The sequence below is a fragment of the Engystomops pustulosus genome, chromosome 4 (assembly GCF_040894005.1).
Source record: "Engystomops pustulosus chromosome 4, aEngPut4.maternal, whole genome shotgun sequence".
NCBI lineage: Eukaryota > Metazoa > Chordata > Amphibia > Anura > Leptodactylidae > Engystomops > Engystomops pustulosus.
In genome coordinates, this window is record NC_092414.1 from 95,932,089 (window position 1) to 95,953,182 (window position 21,094).

The 21,094-nt window shown below is 39.7% G+C and overlaps 1 protein-coding gene across 2 annotated transcripts in view; it reads right to left on the reverse strand.

The window, feature by feature from the left end:
* LOC140126862 (monocarboxylate transporter 2-like) overlaps positions 1-21,094 on the reverse strand; it is a 56,804-nt gene that overhangs the window by 23,654 nt on the left and 12,056 nt on the right. For both annotated transcript variants that reach the window (XM_072146815.1, XM_072146816.1), the window contains exon 2: positions 12,422-12,655. In XM_072146815.1, the coding sequence (XP_072002916.1) occupies positions 12,422-12,635 (214 nt within the window). In that variant the 5' untranslated portion in view covers positions 12,636-12,655. The remainder of the gene's footprint in view (positions 1-12,421; positions 12,656-21,094) is intronic.

Sequence of the window (21,094 nt, forward strand, 5' to 3'; positions counted from 1 at the left end):
TCTCTGTCTCTAGCCGCCTCCTCCCTCATTCCAGGAGCTTACACTGACACACACTGACTTCCTGCCAGCAAACAAAAGCAGGAGCAAGAGGAGACCTTAAAGCTACAGGCAGAGAAGTTATTTATCTGGGAAGGGGAAGGGAGGCACATCAGATCTGATAGTGTGAAAGTAGAGATGTAGCAGGGCTGGAGAGTGTCATTGTGTGTAATATATAAGTCATGGATTCATCATCTCATCTCTGATCTGTCTCATATCTCTTTCTATGTGTCAGATACTAGTACAATGTTCAGAAGGTAAATAAAAGTGTATATAAACCCTGTACCCTGATAATCTAACCACAAATTCAGCTCAAAGAACTAGATGGATCATACTGTGGCAGATTTACTTACCCGGTCCATTCGCGATCCAGCAGCGGGTTCTCCGACGCTGATTCGTGTCTTCTGGCGATTCACTAAGGTAGTTCCCCCGATGTCCACCAGGTGTCGCTGCTGTGCTGAAGTCCGTCGGAGTGCACTGAAGTTCACCAAACTAGGCCGGGTGCAGGTAAGTGCGTGTCATGCGACACATTTTTTTTTAAAATACAGCGTTTTCTCTGAATCCGACGGGTTTTCCGATGGCCACGCCCCATGATTTCCGTTGCGTGCATACTAGCACTGATGCATCACAATCCAAAAACCTGCGGAAATGCATGGAAAATCTGCGCAAAATGGTAAAATTTGGGCAACCCGACGTAAAGACGCGATTCGGGCCCTTAGTAAATGACCCCCACTGTGTCTGCTTAGTCCCCGCCCACACTCCGGAAATCTTACACTGACCATCACTGAGTGATAGGAGCCGAACAGCAATAAAACTGAGTAAAATTGTAAAGGGGGTAAAAATGATCTTTATTGTGTTAACATAATTGAAAGGGGATTTAAATTTGAGAATTTTCTTTCATGGTCAAACCCCTTTAAGCTTTCCTTTATATGTTCAATCCCATTCACATGTAAAAAAAATGCATTCAAGGTAGAAAAAGAGGTGTGGTCTTGTCCCATCTAGAAAAACTTATTTGTATATTTTCCAGAATTATCTATTGGAGCATCAATGGCTATAAGTCTCCACACACCTGCAAGGTGGTCTTAATTGGCAAACTCTCCGTAAGGAGAACTCTTACTCCCTGACCCTTGTCAATAGCCTCTCGCTCAACTAAATCAGTTCCCTACACTGTACTGAGACATAACCATGTCAAAACAGTGCTGTCTACAGTTGGCAGTCTGTTTCTTCTGGAAGAAATGTAATTGTTTGGATTTAATCCCACATCAGGTCATAAGGCTTCCCAGAAAGTCATGCTTGATGGTAAGGGGGCTGCCATTCTAGGTAGCAAAAGGTAGTGTTCTATAAATCAGCTTATTGAGGAATTATGCAGTTTTAGTGAATTTGCAACAATTTCCTTTTAAATCTCTATGAACTTTAATCTATCTGGTGGGGACTAGAGCGTTTCTGAAAAAACATTCTGAATCAGGTGATAACTCTGCAGAACACTGCAGAAAAAGTGAACATGGTGAACTTTGAAGGGGGGTTGTCTTAGGTGCCAAAAATGAGCAAATTCACCACTGCACCTGGAAAAGTCACAAAAAAGCAAATGATACATGTGACCCATTTACTTTAAAGATGTTATCCTTTTTTTTCCCAAGGATAAGTTATTAATATGTTTTTTCTGAGAAACACCCTTTTTATTACACTATGATAATAGCAAGCAGTAATATTGTATTGCAGGGTATTAGCACCATCAGCCTATGTGAATGTGCAGGCTAACACACTGCCTGTAAGGTCCCATCTGTCTTAGGACTTTACAGGCATTTACTATGGACAGCCCTTGGGTCTTTGCTCTATGCTCAGCCCCTAAAATGCTGTAGGGGGCACCGATTGAGCAGGGAATATCCCTGCAGCCATTTAAATGCCTCGTCCCTCCAACCGCGGGTGTTACACGGGGATGTCAGCGGTAGATTGCCGCTGACATCTCGTGATTCCTGATATAGAGCTGAACCGGCATGGGTTCCAAGGGGTTAATGTAGTGTCAACTTTTAGTTCCCTCATTTTGTCTTTCATGTGGATTGGCTCTGTTGTGTTTAACGAACTAAGTGCAGCATAATATGTATGTAACAGTGCATATTCTCCATTATTTAGTGTGTCACATGTTTGGGTCCCCTCAGACTGCAGACCCCATAGCAGCTGCTGTGGCTGCTACCCCTGTAGTTACACCCAAGACCATGTCCATAACTCCCTCTTCCTCCCCAACCAGGAAAATTATTTTTAAAAATTTTAAAACCTCTCTCGGCTCGGTTTATATATGTAGCCAACAAGATGCTATGATCAACACAAGAAGAGATTAAAACATTTTTGTTGTTCTAGTCCTTTGTACATACAGTGAAAGCAAATCTTCTTCTGCCTTATCAAGAAGTTTTTATTGAGAAATTAAGATGATTCGTCTGCATTTAATTCTTGGCACAAGCAGTGAAACACTTGTTATCTATCATAGACAGCACATACAAGAGGGACGTCCTAGCTTACATGGCCAGCTGGAGCACGGCTTGAGAAAATAAGAACTTAATTGTCCCATGAAATGGCAAGTAAATGAAATTAAATTTAGAGTGATATAAAGGATTATGTTTATAATGAAATTGTCTGTCAAGATTTTTAAAGCCATTTTGCTAATATTTGATATTAATCATCCTAACAGTCTGTTGTTTAGTATACACTGTACATTTATAGCGGCATAGTGGATTACAGAATATGTCAAACTTCTGTTTATATGGACAGTTTGCCTAAAGCTTTATTCATAAGTCTGTTCAGAGACATTATTATAGGTATACATTTTCATTAACTTCAGGGCAGGAGTCATGATCCAGAACCTTTATATTTTGAAATAACGTATCCCAGTTGGCATAATGTATGATGCTCATGGAAGGTGATGTATCACATGCCTGGGAGTCAAAGGAACACTACAGGAGCCAGAGGTAGTTTCGAAGGCCAGCTATTCATAACATAGATTATATCCAGCTGTGGACTGCCTCACATAACGTGGAAGATGGATTGTGATGGAATTTCATATAAAAGTGACATACAGAGCATCCACACATTAATAGATTATTCATTCAAAAATTAACATTATTCTGATAATTTTAGCCATAGTACTGATGCCTTTGCTATGGATATTCTGTATTTGTTTGAAAAAGTCCTCAAAAATAAGATGGTGAAAAGATGTTGTGCTACTAGGAGTCTCAAGTGCCCTGAAATGATAGATTTCCTGCAATGCCGCATTGGAAATTAACCATTACATGGTTAAAATAATTAAGATATTTTTCAATAGAAGCTTAGCTAAAGTTCCCAGTTCTGGCCACTACACAGAGAGAGCTGCATCCTCTGTGTGTCAGCATCAGCAAGAGTCTGAGAGTCAGACTCTGAATTAAATCTGAATCCCTTAAAAATGTTATGCATGCAAAGGAAAATTGTACTGCAATAGTAGCAAAAAGAGTTGAAGCTTTTAATTTTGATATAAATCCTTCCTCAAGGTTTTGTGTCGAACATATCAATAAATAGGTCATCAGTATCTTCAATGTAGAAAACCCCTTTTAAGGTTAAAAGATGTTTTAGTAGCTACTCTTCAATCTAGCTAGTACATAAAGATTCTAGAATTAATTGTCTAGCTTTTTAATAATAATGAAAATAATCTAAAAAATGTAAATTGTACAATGATACCTAAGAGAGCATTTGTTGTCATGAAAATAGGAAAAAGGACAGAAAAACTTTGATAACCATTGATAAAAAAAATTGTGCATTATCACTAATATTCTCTTGTAGAAGATCCTCAGTACGTAATTCTTACGTGGCTCTCTAATCTTTATTTGTCTTACAAGTTAAGAAAAATAAACTATTTAAAGCAAGTACAAAGGGAGAGGAAATGTTAAAATCATGAGAAAGAAAAAGGCAAGGCTACATACAGTATTTACAAAGAGTAAGGACACAGATAACTAATAGAGCTTTTGCTACATTGTGAATATCTCAGTCGAAATGCCCAAGGAGAAATTCTCACAACTGACTTTGTAAAGTGGTTATGCTAAAGCACAAAGGAAAAACAACTCAGGCTCATTTACTTTGCCCTTATGCTACAATACAACATTAGTAAAGGCAGACGTCTCTTAAATTCAATTTGTGCTTAGTGTCAATTTTTATGGTGATCATTTGAGCTGTGAACAGCTCGATTAAACAAAAAAGGGAAAAACATTTTACTACAATAGATATCAAGATGAGTAATACTGTACATGTGTTTTGTTAGTAGCATTCATTCCTTTATGCTAAATAATTCAATTCATATAGATTTCTATACAATCTTTAGGCAATGTTATCAGAAGCCATTATGATTATAGAGTAGATACTCAGAACTACAATAGAGAGTGTGAAGTCTTATATGAATTTGTGCCTATTAAAAAAGTAGTATTTTGGGCTGAGTTTGATCTCCAATATTCATATTCATACAGTGGGGTAATGAACTTCTTTCAAGCGGGAAACTTTACAGCTTTAATGGAGTTAGAAACTCTGTATTCATGTCCCATTTTAGGTCATCATTCTAATAGGGGAGGTCAGATGTGATATCATTACAGTATAAATAGATATATACTGCAAAGTGTCCTTATAGATAACAGCTGATAGTTGAAGATCAAGATCAGGGGAAAATTTATGATCAATTTATTGTCAGGGAAACCCTCTAATGCTAGTGGTAAAAACCAAAGATTTCAATGGATGCCACAAGCCATATATGATGTTCTCCTGTTTATCTCTTGGCAACAAGTGTTGGGATAGAAAAGATTAGGAGATTAGAGTTTTAACTGTCTGCTTCTGCACTTTTCTGAGAGATACATTGCTGTAAGAAGAAATTGACATCTGAGTTAAGCGTGTGTGGGAATCGGGCAGTGAGTTGAACAGGATATTGGCTGAGCCAGCATTCATTCAATTGATAGCTATTTAAAGTATATTTCCTGTTCTTTAAGAACTCCAAAAATAATCTAGTATAAAAATAATTCAACAAAGATGTGGACAGTGTAGGGTAAACCTACAAGTTTCGAGTTATGACAAAGCCTTATGACAAAGGATAGCACACAGTAAGTGCCATAAATCCTGTAGTGCATACTGAAATCAAAGAAACCAATACGGTAAAAATATAAAAGATCTTGTAAAGCAAGAAGTGAACCTGGGAGCATGAATAATTCACCATCCAAACAGGCTGGGGAAGGGCAAGCTAGTGAGAGCTGCACACAGTGTACGCTGCACCTTTGTGAAGGTGCCAATATTTCTGGTACAAACCAGAGTACTTTGGGCATGTGCAGTGCAGTAACCAAGGTTAATTTACAGAAGCCCTGCATGCCAAAATGGAATGCTATTGGTATTGATACTTTGCACTTAGACTCATATCCACCGAATAAATAAAGAAAGAGCATAATATCCATATAACATTACATTTATTGGTGATATTATGGTATATCTTTGTTTTTAACTGTATCTACTTAATTTTAGTATCCAGGTGGTGGTCCTGTTGCTCTCTATTTCCTGTCCTTTATCAAATATGTTTCTGGAAATTGAAGCCTCATGTATGCCTTTATTGATTAATATAAGTTGCAGAACTGTTCGAAAAATGTAGTTATGTGTTTGGACAATGTGATTCTGCACACTTCCATAATTCAGCGGCTCTTGAATGCCTTATATAATGGAGGTCATGTAAGAAGAGAAATCAGCATTGCAGTGGCGTAACTAGGAGAAACAGGGCCCCCTAGCAGGCTACTGCATGGTGCCCCCCTTCCCACTTATTAGTACATATTATTATACTTACACATGCGAGTTACAATCACATATAAATACACTCATGTGCATATACACACACATACAGTGCCATATGCAACATACTCACATACAGTGTATACAGACACCATATACACATCACAAATACTGCATTTATATATCACAGTATATGTTATATACATGTTATGCTGGACAATGTGCTGTACAATATAGATATAATGGTGCGCATCCTCCATTCTTTATTGTGTCAGGTCGGATGATGGGGCCCCCTGACACTGCAGGCCCCATAGCGGATGCTATGGCTGTAGTTACACCCCTGCAGCATAGTATCATTCATTATATAATTTATTAAAATTAATTGCAGCATTGGTTGTTGACATGGATTGCATATTGAAAAATTATATTTCATAAATACATTAACAGAAAACCATATAATACTTTAAACAGATTCCCTACTCCACTCTCCAAGACTAAAATATTACTATATAAGACAGACAAGTTAGCAGACAAGTTAAAAATTGACAAATAATAACAGTAAGTATATTACGTACATCCATGATTAGTTTTTGTCTCTGAGGGAGGTTATGTTAATCCTTATCCAAGAACTCTCCTGCGCCCCTCCTATATTTGCCTATATGGATACCTTTAAGCACACAGTCACACCCATTCTACAGTGCAAGTGGTGGTAGTCCTTGGGAATTTTTATCAGATATCCACCCACATAACCGGTTGTAATGTAAAGAACAAGCCAAAAAACTTCAAGCACTGATATTAGCATTTCTATTGTGCTCCTCGTGTTTGTGGAAAGGGATCAGATTAAATACACCGTGTTGCATTTCATGTTCAAACATTTATATTACTGGCAATATTATCTTCATAAAGCAATGGTCTACCTAGTTATTTTTCTTAAATTTTTTTATTCATAATCATAATTTTATATTTGATTGTAAACCACTGCATGGTATTACCTTACTAAATACAGAAAAGTCAAACTATGGGACAAAGTGCAATGCTAATTTTACCAGTTCTTAGAAGAGCTCATTTCCTTTCTGTGAAGCTGAGAATAAAATGTATGCCTTACAGATGTTCTCTCCTTCTGAGATACCTAGTTTCTGGGCCAATAATGTAAATGTGAAACATTATCAGAAGCTTCGTAACATTCTCCTCTGCATAAAAGCTTCTGTGCCCTGCTTAATGTACTCTGAACTTGTCCTTGAGAGTCAGGTCAGAGATATGCGATATGTTAAAAGGCTGCCCATGGATCAACACCACACCGCCTTTATGTGAATAGAAATGTATTGTGAGGTTAATATTTTGGATATATAAGATCTGGCTGCACAGTCTGGAGCAGTTCTCTGACCCTGAACTGATTGCTGATGATTATTTTCTCTGTATTGCATTTGTAACCATGGGATATTGGTTAGTAGAACTGTTTGAATGAAAAACTGTAAACTCTTGGTTATAACTAGTTTTGGGTGGACCTGAACTTCAAAGTTGGGATCCATGCTGACCCCCAACCCCAAGGCTGAATGAATCGCAGCAAGCTGCTTGATTGACTGTTAAGCAGCCAATCAACTAGTTCTCAGTTCCTTAGAAAACAGGCAGCATGTATAAGAGGCAGGGTCACATGTCCCTATTACAGAGAGGAAACAAAGTTAAGGGGAGGTCTTTCAATTTAAGGACTTTCAATTTAGTTAGGAAAGGAAAAGGGGCTGGTAGAAATCTGAAATGATAGTGTTTTTTAGGTTACTCTGAAGAACTTCATGTTCTATAACTCATAGTCTGCTATAGTGCACGGACAATCTTAGTACTATTTCCATGTACAGCATCATACAGTGTTATATTACACTACCAGTCTTAGTACTATTTGCATCATAAAGTGTTCACATACAGAACTACCTTACAGTACCACTTTCTGTACTGTAAGCATCATACAGTACTATACTGTATTCACAGAATCATACAGTAATGCCTACTGGACCAGTCTTAGTACTATTTGCATTTAAAACATCATACAGTGTTTCCTTGTGCAACATCCCCCACCGGGCCTAGCCTTTTCTTGGGGCCTGGAGACAGCCTGGGCCCGCAGTACCTGAGTGGCTGGCGGTTGCGGCCTAAGCACGCTTGTGTCACGGTGCTTGGTATGGGGAACCGGAGGGCTGTCCTACAGCCTGGCAGGTCTCCAGCAGGGTGGTGTTGGCAAGAAATGATGAGGGAGAGGCTGCTATAGCGGATCTCCCTGGGGCAACCCTTTGGTGTCTAGAGTATGAGTCTCTGTGTGGTGGACAGGGTGCCCGTGATGGTGACAGCCGGAGTAGCAGGGACCAGACAGAGGCAGAGGTTGAACAGAAACACTTACAGTTCTTTATTGGAACCGACAGGAACATCAGCAACGTGCCTTTAACAAGATGGTGGAGTACTGGAGCGGTATTTGGAGGGAGCCACAGGATGTAGATCACCAGCCTGGATGCAATGGCAGGCTGGGAGGTAGCTGTGTCCTGGAAGGATGCTTCAGCTTGTCCTGGATTGCTTCAGGTATCACCCTTGAAGGTAGGATGATACCCCTTTCCTCTCTCTCTCTGTCTAACTTGTTCAGACTCTCTGGTCTGACTGGAACTCCTCTAAGAGTCTTCTCTAGAACATTCCTGGCCAGGGGTTTTATTATCTCCCCTTGGTCAGGTGGTGGCTGCTCCTCCAATTACCTCTCAGCTCACAGAGACAGGATGCAATACATGTGATTGGCTGACACATATGACATCACATAAAACAATTAACTCCTGCTTTACCAGGCAGGATCTACCACTGCAATGTTCCCCTGTGTCCTATAAGGACTATGTAGTGTGATGTAGTGACATGCTGTGGGGCTGACTAGACCCTACACAGGCTGCAAGCTACATGGTGGGACGTATTCGCAAACACAGCTCTGCCTTGCATCGGCGAGGGTGTTGCACTTGCACAGTGTTTCATTACAGTACTAGTTTTAGTACTATTTGCATACAGTACTTCCTTACAGTACCAGTCTTTGTTGTGTTTGCATCACACAGTAGAACAATGTTAGCCATAGTACTAATTAATTTATATCTTCATACAGTAATGCATTGTACTCCCATTGTTATTACTAATTTTACCTATATCCTCATACAGTACTGCATGTGCTGTAAAATGAAAGCACCAATTAAGGAGGAAGTGGTCCTTCTTAGCATGCTAGAACTTCCTCTGGTACGAACAAGTGCCAGGGTGTGCAGTGTATACTTGTAGGCCTTGATAGGCCACATGAAGTTGAAGCATTGGTCAATTACATAGCAGACAGTAACTCAACTTTGATGGGATTATCCTCACCACGTTCAACCTCTGTTAAAAGTGCAAAGAACTCCAAACCATGCCCCCTGTCTTAGAAAAAATTCATGGAGCAGTCACTCATGCTATATGATGACTCTCATAGCTGAGATTCTGTGGCCCATCCACCTGCTCCTTCCCTAGTTGCAGACATAGAGATGCAAGATTCCCAAGAACTTCAGTTGAAGGATGAGAGTTTGGATAGTAAACCATCACAAGAGATCCACAATGATGATGAAACCCGACTACCAACTGCTGGGGTTTTATGTAATGTTCAGATAGAGAAGGAGGGAAGCCTGAATGCTCAGTGGTATATGATGCCAGAGGTGATGACAAGGTCCTAGACCCAACATAGATCGAAGGCAGTGATACTTCAGATAAAGGAAGCCCTAGTCGGCCAGCAAAAGATGTAATATGGTGGCATGGGTCAGCAGTCAGCCCATAGCCATGACATTGCCTGCAACTTACCAGCATGCCAAGGGACTGAGCACACAGAGCCAACAGTGTATCAGCAGTGTGATATTTTTTCATGCAGAGTTCAGAAGACAGAACACATGTCATTTGCACACTGTATAACCAGTCTGTAAAGCACACCCAAAGCCTAAACAATCTGAGCATGTTGTATATGACCAGGCACCTGCAAAGTAAACATTAGTTGCAGTGGATGAGACTCCAAAAAAAGCCTGGAAACACCTGGTACTCCCTCTGTTGCTTTGGTTGGCTCAGCCTTTACCTTCGCCCCCTGAGTGACAAGGCCACCTGTCTTGCTGGAAAGGGAGGATGTGACTGCACAATGCCATTAGTCCCAAGGTACACCCCACAGCTGACATGGAAAAGTAAACATGGGCAGGGAAGTTACATCTCCTTTAATGCCCACTGGGTTAATGTAATGGTGGCTGGACCCGAGGCAGGAAGCACTTTGGCTCACATTCTGCCACCACCTAGTTTTGCCAGACAGAAGTCCTTGCCTCCAGTTGGAGCCAATTCAGGAGCCAATAGATGAGTGGATACAGCCGCTGAACCTCAAGCCCAGCAAGGTGCTGTGTGACAATAGCTGGATCCTTGAAGCAGCCTTGGGAATAGCCTAGTTGATGAACACCCATTGCCTTGTGCATGTGATCAATTTGGTGGTGCAAAGATTACTGAGCAATTATATAGACATGTGAAAGTGGCATGTGTGTGCATTTTCATTGTTCACACCCTGCTTCTGCTTGCCTATCTGTACTGCAAAGAAGGTTTGGCTATCCCATCAATTGACTCATATGTAATGTACCAACTCAGTGGAATTCAACTATAAATGTGCTTATGGGCCACAGTGTCTACAAAATGACTACTGAGTTGCCCAGATAGTCAAAAGTGCTGAATACTGGTTGGCCACCCTGCTGGATCCATGTTACAAGGATAGCATAGCATTCTTTATTCCACTGAAGAGCATTAGAGAAAAATGATAAAGTATATGTGTCCTTTGGTAGAGGCAATACTGGTGGAGTTCCATCTGACATTGAGAGCTCAGTGCCAGCACAAGGAGGAGAAAGTGCCAAAAGGACCCCACCAGCACCTTTTAACCGCAGTGAGAGCAAGGGTTTGTGGTATTACCATTGCTCTTGTAATCTGCTATGAGAATGAGTGCCGCGCAGCATGCGTGCGCGACACTCGTGGATTTAAAGGTTCCTATAAAGACCAGCAGCTATCAGATAGGTAGTCATAGCACATGTCCCCCAGTATATAAGTAGCCACAGCACATACCCCCAAGTAGATAGGTAGCCACAGCACAATCCCCCAGTGTATAGTTAGCCACAGCACATACTTCCATTAGATAGGTAGCCCCAGCACATACTCCATGTAGATAGGTAGCCCCAGCACATACTCCATGTAGATAGGTAGCCACAGCACATGCCCCCAAGTAGATAGGTAATCACAGCAAAAAAAAAAGAATATTCACTTACTAGCGCTCCCTGCAGCCAGCTTCTCATCGCTCCCATGCTCTTTTCTTTGACCCAGGCTTAGACGATGGCGCCTGGGTCGGACAAAGGACATAGGCAATGGTAACATCGCCATGATTACCTAATAGGCGACTTAATAAAACTATGCATATAGCGTTACCACTCACAAGGAGTCTAAGAATGTTTGCTAGCCGATAACTATACATACGACAAGTGAAGATACGTTGACTTGTATGAAAATGCACAAGAAAGTTTATGTATATATGTGAATATTTAAGCAAAGTAAAAAAGTTTTGAAAACGCTAAAAAAGTTTTTTGCTGGTCAATTAATAGGACACTATTCAATACTGCGTTTTTCAGGAGGAAGAGGAGATCCTCCAGTCCTAGGCCAATCGTACACTATACAACTCAATGTACTTTATTATCTTTATCCTTATTGAAATGGTAACATCGCTGCCTGTGTCCAGTGATCAGTCTAAGAGACACACAGCAGCCATCACTATTTATTAAAGATCTGTCTGAGAGCCAGATGCAGCCAAAAAAAGAGCCATATCTGACTCCCGAGCTATAGGTTCCCTACTCCTGGTCTAGAGCAATGTTCTAAGTATAATTCTCATATATGATGCACGTAAAGGGCCAGCGTTGTACCCAGCCCATTTAGAGATGATTGTGATGTATTTTTATCTTTTATCATGATTCACATACTATGTATGTATGACTGAAAGGTCACAAATTTGCACATTGCCACAATAAACATTTTTTCGGTATGCATTTCATAAAACGTGTGTGCCTGGTTTACGTTCTAATTATACAAATAAATCTAATCATCTTGGTCATTTCCATAAATTACAGAGCTTAGAGGTAGAGGCTTGGGCTAAACTTAAAAGGACGTTCCCATCTAAAAATATTGAAAACATATCCATACAATAGGGCCTTACTATGAGATTGCTGAATACCCAAAAGTTAACCCCCCCCCTCCTCCCAAATCAACGGTTCACAGTAGTGGTCAGACTAGGTAACTGCAGATGCATTATAATGGTAGCAGTGATTTAGTTCAGCCGCTTCATAGAAAGTGTTCTGCTTCCTGTTCCATTCTCTGTTTAAACTTATCAATGGGGTCTTATGTGTTGCTGTGTTCAATATTGGACACTTATTCTTAGGTCAATTTTAGTCGACAAAACCCTTTAAATGGTATAGAGGCATCATATTATAAATATAATATATATTAATATTAATTTGAATTAGTAGTTAACAAACCAATAATTGCTTCAGTTGTCAGTGAAAATAAAAATACAACATTTTCAACTTACCCCCAGCATACATAACAGCCAGCATGATAGATGATATCCATGCAATCTCACTGTATGATGTGTTGAATATCTCCTGAATTTCCTTGAAATATACTGTTATGGCTTTAGGAAATGCATAGGAAAATCCAATTGAAATGAAAGAGGCAAAGACAACAACCCATCCCCATCCTCCATCTGGGGGAGTATATTGCAGCGTCACTGGCATATCCGGCATTTTTTTAAAGTTGATGTATTCTGCAAGAGAAAGTAAAAACTTGAGTTTAATATATTATAAATAACCTTTATTATAGGTATTAATTACTTATCAAGGTAATACGCAGTGTTGAGGTTATTGGTGGGGGCTATCATTTTTCTTCTGTTGTTATAGTGTCCATTATACACAGTTTTATATATAGTTTTAATTCCCAGGACCCCCAACGGTCATCTGAATGTAGCCTAAGAGTAGTGTGCAGGCGTGGACAGGAACATCCCATGCAGGCCCCTCTATATAAGGCCTTGAATGCTGGATAACTGGTCAACAAGCCCTGACAAATCCAACCCAATGGATTTAGATGTGGAGGGCCGAGACATTGGGGGGGGGGGATAGGACAACTCTGAGACATGAGTTTGCAACTGAAAAGTCACATGTTCATAATTGCGCCATTTTTTGGTACTAAGATGGTGCAATCACAGAATAAGTGGCAATAACAGTGCAACTACTGACATGCAAGTTTCTGGGTTCAAAAACACACAATTGTGATAAATCCCCTTAAATTGACTTGCTTTGTGGTCTGTATGTGGATTTAGTTACTACTGTATATATAATTTATTGTCAGGTGTTAACAGTATTGAAATGTTATGTAAAAGGTATATTCATCTTTACTAAAATAAGACATGCAGATAAGTGAAAGAATGTGTTTAGAGCAGGCTGAGCAACACTTCATTCCTGGCCAGAACCTTCAGACAGCAGCAACTTACATGGAATGGAAACTTAAGCATCTTAACAAAACAATGGGTTAAGAAACTGAGTCACCCAGTCCAATTATATCTCCACAAAGGAAACACACATCAGGTGACGTGTCAGTCTAGTTCAAGTGCAAAGCATGTGACGGAGTTGAGTTTTTTCAATGACATGACTGGATATGACCCTTTGATGAGGGTATGAGTTGCATTTGTAGTAATGTATAAGAAATTCAAATTCCAACTCATAGAGAAGGATTACCAAAACTTTCTAGACACAATGCATACTCTAGAATATATAAATAAAGCTCATATGTGGCATTTAATATTTTAAATATATTAAACCCTTAGTGACCAAGCTCATTTGCGCTTTGATGACCGAGGCCTATTTTTGAAAACTAGCCTTTGTCACTTTATTCGGTTATAACTTTAGAAGGCTTTATCTTACCCAAGTGTTTTTGTTTTTTTTCTGTGACATTTTGGACTTCAAGTTAGTGGGAATTTTGGTTGATTTATTTCTGAAAAAAGGGGAATTTGGCAAACAAAATTTGAAAAAAATTGTTATTTTCAAAATGTTCTGTTTTTCAAACTGATAGTCTCACTACCCAAATTAGTTACTAACTAACATTTACCATATCTCAACTTTGTGTTATCGTCATTTGAGAATTGTCTTTTTGTTTTATTATGACGCTAGAAAGATCACAAATCGAACATCATTCTCTCAAATGCTGTTATCCTTTAAGTAGTTAACAGAACTTCAAACAAGGTTTAATTTGGAATTCACTAATATTTAGCATTAATACGTTTATTTAGCCCTAAAATTTACCCACATAAACTGAATAAAAGTAGAAAATGCATCTAAGAATGTATTATCTGTGTAAGGTGCCATGAAGTGTTTTGAAATACAATCCAACGGCTCCACCTGCGATTGCACGTTTTTTTGGGTTTAGTTGCCAAATGTTTAATGTTACCAAAATATGTTATCACGAATGAAGCCTTTGGATTGCATTTCCAAACACAACCAAAATGCCACATGTGAACGTGGCCTCAGGTACCACAAACCTTTATCCCAGAGAATTTGTAAACTTTTTACCATGGTAACGTGGGCATTTTAACCCTTTGTCCCTTCTGTACTTTTTCCATTTTACTTTCTGTTTATTGATCCCTACTTTCAAAAATCTTTTTGATTTGTCTATGTACAGAGCTGTATGAGGGCTTGTTTTTAGTGTAACAAATTGTACTAGTGATGGTATTTTATATTCCATGCCTTGTATTGGGAAGTTGAAATATAATTCAAAATGCAGTAATTTGTGCCATTTTCTTTTGGGCTCTGTTTTTATGTCTTTCACTGTACACTCCAAATGGCATTCTTTGGTTCGGTACAATGACAAGGATACCAAATTTATATAGGTTTTATTAGTTGTCAATAGATTTTACAAAAAATTAAAACCTTTTATTTCGAAAAATTACTACTTTGACTATATTCTGACTCCAATTACTTTTCCATACTTAGGAGTATGGAGTTGGCTAAAGTGTAATTCTTTCCGGTATAAGCTGACATTTTCATTGCTACCATTCTGGGAACTGTGCAACCTGACCTTCATTAGTTCCCCAGCTGCTTAGTTGTGAAAATGGCACCCCAACGATCGCATCGTGGGGTTTCGGGAAGAGAGGGTGCCCTCTCCCTCTGAAGGTACGTAGATCCCGCGGGCACAACTATGACTGCTGTTAACAGCTGGATTGGTACAGAGTTCTTATCCAGACTGTTAAAGCAGGAGGCACTGCTCTTTCCTGCACGGCGGGCCCGTGCAGACCTTAGGTTAGGCCGACGGAGAAACCCACCAGCCTAACCTAAGGCCCCATAGTGACTGACAGAGAAATTCATATGGGCGGTCTTTAAGGGATTAATAAAATAAACGTTTGCTATTGAGATCGATATATTTTTTTATCAAGCATGATAAAACAGTGACATTTATGGAGTGTTCAAACATGGCATTTGTATTGTGTTTACATTGCAAATTCCTTAGGGAGGGGCTTAGCCCTATTGCATCTGCACTTCCAGTGAACCGACCGCATGCGTTTGCATTGCACTTGTAAATGCAATACAAATGCCATGTGTGAATGTACTCTTAGGCTACATGCACACTGCTGTTGCCTGCCGCACTGTAGCACGGCGGGCACACTGCAGCGCACGGGGGGAGGAGGAGGTGAGCGCACGGGGGGAGGAGGAGGTGAGCTGCCCTCTCTCCATAGGAACATGTGGGCCACGACGGGGTAATATGGGAAAAGATAGGACAGCATTTAATCTCCATTTAGAAGGAATGGGAACTGAGCTGAAATGTCTTTAAAACAGTTAAACCTTGCAGCTCCATTCTGTGTATAGTTTTCTGAAGGCGGCCAACACAACTAATCGCTGCAGGGTCTGGGTGTTAGACCCCCTGATTAGGTTATCGGTGGAAAAACCTTCAAATTATGTTCAATACTCAGGTCATGGAAGAACTAAAATATAATTTGCACTTAAACCCTTAAGGACACAGCCAGTTTATAGCTTATAAGTATATAACTTTTGAACACTTTAACTTTCCAAAGTGATTTGGAGATTGTGGGTAAATGTAGGTTTATATGTTTTGCATTTATGATTAAAAAAACTATAAAATGTAAGATTTTTAAAAATTTGCCATTTTCTAAATTATCTCCATTTCAGACAGATAGTTTTACCACCCAAATTTCCTATATGTCTGCTTTATGTTTTCATAAATTTTAAAATGTCTTGATATTTTATTTTAATGTCACACATGTCTTATAAATCATTTTTTTATATTAACCAAGGAGGTTTTAGAAATTACTTTTGGGGATAATTTTAATGAGCTTTAAAATATATAATATTATATTATATAATATAATCACCCTATGTTTCTGCTTTTAATCTGCATCCCTCAAACTTTTAAAAACAGCTTTAATAGTTTTAACCATTTTAGATCTCCATAGTAATTACAACTAAATGGAGGTGAAATTTAGAATGGTCTATTTTTCTTGCCAGTGTGCTAATTTAGCTTTATAATTTACACATTCAAAATAGATAAAAAATGAAAGCCCATCTTAAAATTTCTTAAGCAATTTTTCCTAAGTATGTAGACAACCCATATGTGGACATTACTTGTTGTATGGGAGCACAGCAGGGCGCAGAAGGAGCATGTGTGACACTAACAGTATAATGGACTGCAACAGATAAGTAGTGCAGTGCATTATACAAGAGGATGTGTGACACTAACAGTATAATGGACTGCAACAGATAAGTAGTGCAGTGCATTATCAAGTTATCTTCGGTCAGTTTCCTCTTGTGGGACAAAGTGATGAACAAAAAGGAAAAAAAAATAAAGTTTAATATATAAAACATGGTGTAAAAAAAGTTGAAAAAAACACTACCACACACAAATCAACCCACACCTTGGAAAAAAATAAGTAAAATGACACACATGTAACCACATGTTGTTGAAGAAGGTTCTGATATACACTTTCATTCACTGTGCCATGTAGCTCTATGAGAGGTCTAGCTCCTGCTGCAGAAAACAATTCCCAAACCTGCTGCAGGAGGGTGTCTGTTACTTTTGAGGGGCACACCATTTTTGCAATGTAAAATATGAAAAGTTAGGCTTTGTCAGATAATTAAAGACCAGCTGCCAAGTTTTCTCTAATTTTGATCAGTGTTATTTTAAAGTTATCTAATTTACATTTGTATTATGTGCTTTAGAATATATACAATTTATAAAATAAGCTTGAATACTGATATTTTATTCATATTAGAATAAATTCATATAGGACTACACAATGATCTTATCATTTAGAAAATTAGAGACTGTCTGTCTCTGACACTCTCATTCCAGTGACTGTCTGTCTATGACACTATCATTCCAGTGACTGTCTGTCTCTGACACTTTCATTCCAGCAACTGTCTGTCTATGACACTCTGATTCCAGCAACTGGGACTGGAATGGCAACCAATCAGAGCTCAAGTTTCATTTTCCCACAGATGTTAATAAAATTACAGCTGATCTGATAAATCTCCCTCTATCTCTGTATCCCTATCAGGCTTACCTCATATATACCTCATTATACTCATTGCCTATAGCAACCAATCAAAGCTCAGAGCTCATATTAATGACCTGTGGCAGAACATCAACCAATCACGTTTCAGCTTATAACTGCCATAGCAGCAGCAGACAATGGCTCCTGTATATGGTGGGTAAAAAGTGGATTTAGGAAAGCGCAAGGCTAAAATTTTGGCTCAAAACCTAGTCTATGACGTTCCCTGATGTTGACATGCAGCGACTGTGCTAAATTTGGTGATTGTAAATGTGACTGTACAGATTCCTTTAGTGGACATACACACACACATTCATTCTGCTTTATATATTATATAAATATATATATATATATTTATATATATATATATATATATATATATATATATATATATATATAATAGTAAATTGCTCTTAGCTATAACAAAATAGAAGGGGTTAACAACAAATATTTAGGATCTATCTTTATCACAATTCATTTATCTTTATCTCAGTATCCATCTGTGTATCTATATCTTTATATGTGTCTCTCTGTCTATCTCTCTTTCTGTCTATCTGTGTCCCTCCTCCTGTCTCTGTCTGTCTGTGTCTGTCTTCCTCACTCTCTGCATCTGTCTGCCTATCTCTGTCTCTTTCTGCCTGTCTGTCTTTATCTCTCTGTTTCTCTTTGTCTGTCTTTCTCTTTGCCGCTCTCTTCCTGTCTGTCTGTTTCTCTCTAGATCTCTCTCTGTCTATCTTTCTCTTTGTCTCTGCCACTCTCTCTATCTCTCTGTCTGTCATTATCTCTATTTGTCTTTCTCATTTGTCATTATCCCTGTCTATTTTTAAAATTTGGTGATTATAAATGTGGCAGTGCAGACTCCTTTAGCAGACATACACACACATGCATACCCTTTTCCCTGAAAATAAGACACCCCCCAAAAATAATACCTAGCACAATTTTTTCAAGCTTAGAAATATACATAGCAGCAGTCATTGCTAAAACATTACAAGAGACTACAAGTTGTAAACTCATGGGATTAAATTAATGATTTTTGCAGTTCAAATGCGCTACAAGAAGCTACCTGGACAAGAAGTGCTCATTTAAAGAAAGTGCTAAACATGAGAGATTGGGGCCAATGATTGTAATAGAAATAGAGTACCATAGATTGTTGTATATGGAAATAGAGTCACAAGAGATTATTGATGGAATTCCGAGTTTGACAAAAAATTTTGTTTAACATTAAAAGTGAATGTTAGATATCCCTTGAAACTAAGACCTAGTGCTTCTTTAGGAGCAAATAATAATATAAGACACTGTCTTATTTTCAGGGAAACAGGGTACACATGTACACTGAGCTTAATATATAAGCTGTCAGATTTGTTTTCCTTTCTAAATATACTTGTCAGGGGAGTTCCCTGCGATCCATGTCAACGATCGTGGGCACACCCATGCCCCCCTCTGTAGCGCTGCCCCCGCTGCCTCTCCGGACTTACCTCTCCACGCTCCCGTCCGTTCCCGCGCATGTCCACGCTCCATAGGGCGCGTGGTGCCATAAGTTTAAAGGGCCAGCGCACAGGTGATTGGTGCTGTCCACTTCCAGATGTACTATTTAATCCAGCGGCTGCCATCATGAAGTGAAAGCCCTCCTGCGTTCCTGTGTTCCTGTGCTCCTCAGTGTTCCTGTGTCCCATTCCTATGTTCCTGTTCAGTGTTCCTGTTCCATTTTCCAGTCCTGCTCTCGTGTTCCTGCCGTGAGTTCCAGTGTTCCTTCCAACGCTGCTCTCCCGGGCTTGGACTGTGTCCTGCATTACTACCTTAGCTGTCACCGCGGGCTAGTCGCACTTGTGGAACGACCTGGTGGCACTCTGCTGCAGCAAGACCATCCCACTTTGCGCGGGCTCTGGTGAAGGCCAGGTGCCACTTAGACTCTGGTCCCAGGTGTTGGCTAGTACCATCTCCCACGGTGGTCCAGAGGGTACACAGACCCAGAACCCTGACGATACTGCTCAAAATGGGATAATAAAAATGAATCAGTAAGACATACAAAACTACATTTCTTCCCCCAAATAACAATACCACATTCTGCTATTGTGTCCAAAAACAATTTATAGCTAGTATAAGGCATTGGTAAAAAAAAAAAAACTGAAAAAAAAAAGACGTTACATATTATGCAAGTGCACCTGATGGGCTCCAGGCTCAATTACCAGCTATGAAACCTGGAGCCCTTCAGGCTAATTTGAATATATATTTTTTTAAGTTTAAAGAGCATAAAGGAGCTAAAAGAAGAGCAGATCCTGGGAGAGGGCGCACACACCAGTATGTAAGTGTGCTAGGCTTATCCTGGTTGTAGATTTCCTTTAAGGCTCCAAGAGAGTTGAAAACTAAAAACAAAATGTGAAATTTCGTGTATTTACAAGTTCTGTATGTTTAAATGTAGATAAACCAGTTTAGTTGTTCCATTTAGTAATTAAGTTATTGCACCACTTACTATACGTGACAGGAGATCAAGTTCTTCAAGTTCTTTCATGTTATGAAAACAAACAACATATGAACTTAGTGTCTTGATTATGAAGATAGTCGTGTACTTCCGGAAAATAAGATATGTTTATTAGGAGCTGAACTCTGGTATTTTACGTTAAAAAAGGTATTTATTTTATATAAATTTGGTGCAAGGCCCCAAGAGCCCTTCTCCCTACCTCCTGCTCACTGTGCTCTAACCTCTCCTTCTCTCTGCTGGAAATATTGTGGCTTCAGAGTGGGAGGGGGAGCAAGTAAATGAGTAGGGAGGTGGGGAGAATGGTTCTGGAGCTGGAGCCCAGTAGAGATCTTGTGATGCTCCACAGAGCCCCTGTGCCTAATTTACATAAAATTACCCAACAGCCTCAGATAAGTGGTAATTTCCTTTAAGGGGGTCTACCTTTAAAACTGCCCATAAATAAAACAAGTGCAGAACCCCTGCCAATGCATAGGCAGGTAGGAAGTTGCAAATAGCCCCCTCTCTAGGTTAGGAGCTGTTATTGAGACTGATTACCTTTTTGGAAGGTCCTGGAATCTAGACATTGTTTAATTGCAGCTGTAGGTTCTGCCTGGAAAAGCGACATTTAATGCTGTTATTTGTATTGTTCAATAAGGTACCTGTAAAGCAAGTGGAAAGCTGGTTGGAGAAGTGCTACCACCTGACCAGGGGAGTATAGAAACTCCTGCTGGGTGGAAGCACATGGTCTTGGAATTTTGTCAATAGAAAAAGAAGCAGGTCCAGTGTGAAGCTCCCTCCAGAGCTGCTGTCCAGACACACTGCCAGGAAGAAGAGGTATCTCAGGCCTGCCTCATACCTGAGGAGACTCAAGCCCAGAACTGCAGCTTCCATTATTCTACACAGTTCCCCCTACATCAACCCAACCTGCATCTTCTCCCAGGATCTGAGTACCCTTCCTGCAGACCAGCTACCTCCCACAGCTCACCAGCTTGTGGAATCTACTGCTGTTACGTTTGGCCATAAAGAACTGTAAGTTGATTTGCACAACGTTACTACTGATCCCTGGATACGGGGACCTGGACACACTTCCCCATCCATTACCCAGGGACTCATCGTACAGACACTCAGGGGTTGCCCCAGGGAGAAACCAGTGCATCAGCCTCTCCCTCCGATTTCTTGCACACACCAGGCTG